The sequence below is a fragment of the Vollenhovia emeryi genome, unplaced genomic scaffold (genome assembly GCF_000949405.1).
Source record: "Vollenhovia emeryi isolate VEMERY1.0 unplaced genomic scaffold, V.emery_V1.0 DF942097.1, whole genome shotgun sequence".
Classification (NCBI taxonomy): Eukaryota; Metazoa; Arthropoda; class Insecta; order Hymenoptera; family Formicidae; genus Vollenhovia; species Vollenhovia emeryi.
The window spans coordinates 1-2,228 of record NW_011964269.1 but is presented as its reverse complement, the minus strand read 5'-3'; the positions used below and the strand labels follow the sequence as shown (position 1 = coordinate 2,228).

The window sequence follows — 2,228 nt, the reverse complement described above, 5'->3', positions numbered from 1 at the left end:
GTAAACCTGTGTGTGATAGAGTTGTATTGAGATCTTTGACCACCTGTGTGAACTTTTCAGATATATGTATTTGGGATATACGGAATGTTGAAAAATCTGCCCTTATCGTTGTTAGTTGTATTCGTAATGGTGGCTGCCGTGGAATTTGATTTTCGATTTCTGATTAAAATGTTTATTCTCTCCCTTATTGTTTGAAAAATAAGGGGGAGGGGGTAGCCGTTCTCAAGTAAAATATCAATCACGAATTTGAGATTTTTTTGTTGAAATCTTGGATGGGCTAAAGTATTGCTCGGTCGGTTAAGCATTTGATGGTGCCCTTTTTGTGACACAACGGATGAGACGACGCGAAATTGAGGTATCTGCCAGAAAACGTCGGTTTGTGGTACCAATCGAATTCAATCGTGTCGTCTCTAACAATGATAGTGGTGTCGAGAAAATTCAAGTGTTTGTCGGTTCCTTCTTCTAAAGTAAATTGTATTCTACTGTGGAGAGAATTAAATGTCTCGAGTGTGGAAGTTTTTTGTGAAGAAGGAACCGACATCGCGATGTCGTCCACATATCTGACGTAAAAAGGTGGAACAAACGTCAGGGCTTCAAGTGCTTTAATCTCGAGGTCCTGCATAGTAATGTCCGCTATAATCGGTGATAGTGGAGAGCCCATGAGTGTGCCAAAGGTTTGTTGGTAAAATGTTTTGTCAAAAGAAAAAATGTGGAATTTAATACAAACCGAATAGCCAACAAGAACTCGTCACATGGAATTGTGCATTTGGAACCTATGTGATGCCACCGTTTTAATATACTTTCTTCAGCTAATTCTATCGGTACATTAGTGAAGAGTGATATCACGTCTAATGAAATGATATCGTACTCTTGGTCTACGTGGAGTCCGTTTAATTTGTTAATCAATTCGAAACTGTTCATTACATGGGTTTAGGAACTGCAGAGTTAATGATTTTATGTAAAAAGGTGGCAAACGCATAAAGTGGAGTATTGACGGAAGAAACGATAATCCGTAGAGGGTAACCTGTCTTATGTATCTTTGGCAATCCATAGGCTCTTGGTAGGGCACCATCCGTAAAGTTTCATCTTTTATAGGTAGTCTCATCTATATATTTCAATTTTTTCCACCTTGCGAGCAATTCGTGGAGACCTCCAATAAGTTTTTTTGTGGGGTCTTTTTAATTATATTGTACGTGCATCTATCGTTCAGAAGGGATAACATTTTATTTTTATATGTTTCTTTATCCATGATTACCGTAGTGTGGCCTTTATCCGCTTTAGTCACGATGATGTTCGGGTTATCATTGAGAAATTCTTTTGTCTTTTTTACGGAATTAAGTACGAGGCGTTCATTCTCTGTTGGATGGTAGGAATGAGCAGCCGCGTTGTTTATTATAGGGAACGATCTGTTTCTTATAAGTTCCCGTTTGTCGACTGGGAATCTGATGATGTTGTTCTCAACGGATTTAATTAAGGCTGGGATGATTTGATTATTGTCATCGATCGGGAGGCAGTAACGTTCGCCTAATTGTAAGAGGCTTTGGACTTGTGGAGGAATCTGTGTAGTGGAAAAATTTAGAAACCATTTGTTGTTTAATTTTTCGAGTGTGGTTGGTTCAGGGAATGAATCTGGTTCAATAAGAACCTCGGTCATAGGTCAACTATTATGGGGAAACATGTTGGTGGAGTAGACATGTAACGATGCACCCCGAAAACGCATCGTTCCCGGCAAGAGCCGGATGCCGCCAACCACCGGGCGAAGGGCGAGCGCGCGGGGTGTTCACCGCCTAAGCACGTCACACGACGCGCTCGCGGGCGAACCGATCGCCCGCGGGACCAGCCGAGCGCGCCCGAGCCGGCGAGACACGCGTGTCGCGAGGGCTACTAGTCGGCTGTGTAAACTTGTGTTTTCTAGTGACAAATAATAGTTACTAAGTACGGCGGCTACAAGTGGTCGGCATATTCCTTCGCTACGACGGTTTACTGTATAAAAGGGAAAAAAGAAGTGAGGTTACGTCTGATATCATTCTGGCACATAAGTAATACCGAAGTGGGAGGAGGAAAATACGCAAGTACGGCACACATTTTTTTTCTTTTTACTCAACAATGAACAACGGCAATATTCAGAGTATCATTGAGGTAATAAATATTTTGAATCAACATTAGGTGACGCAGTTTCGATCACCACCATGGATTAAAAATACCAAGCATGGATACTATACTACTTT

The 2,228-nt window shown here is 41.4% G+C and overlaps 1 protein-coding gene across 1 annotated transcript; it reads right to left on the bottom strand.

Moving 5' to 3' along the window:
• Positions 1-277: 277 nt before the first annotated feature.
• LOC105570172 lies at positions 278-661 on the bottom strand. The gene has a single exon (XM_012027173.1). It carries the CDS (start codon positions 659-661, stop codon positions 278-280), a length of 384 nt encoding a protein of 127 aa, XP_011882563.1.
• Positions 662-2,228: the final 1,567 nt, after the last annotated feature.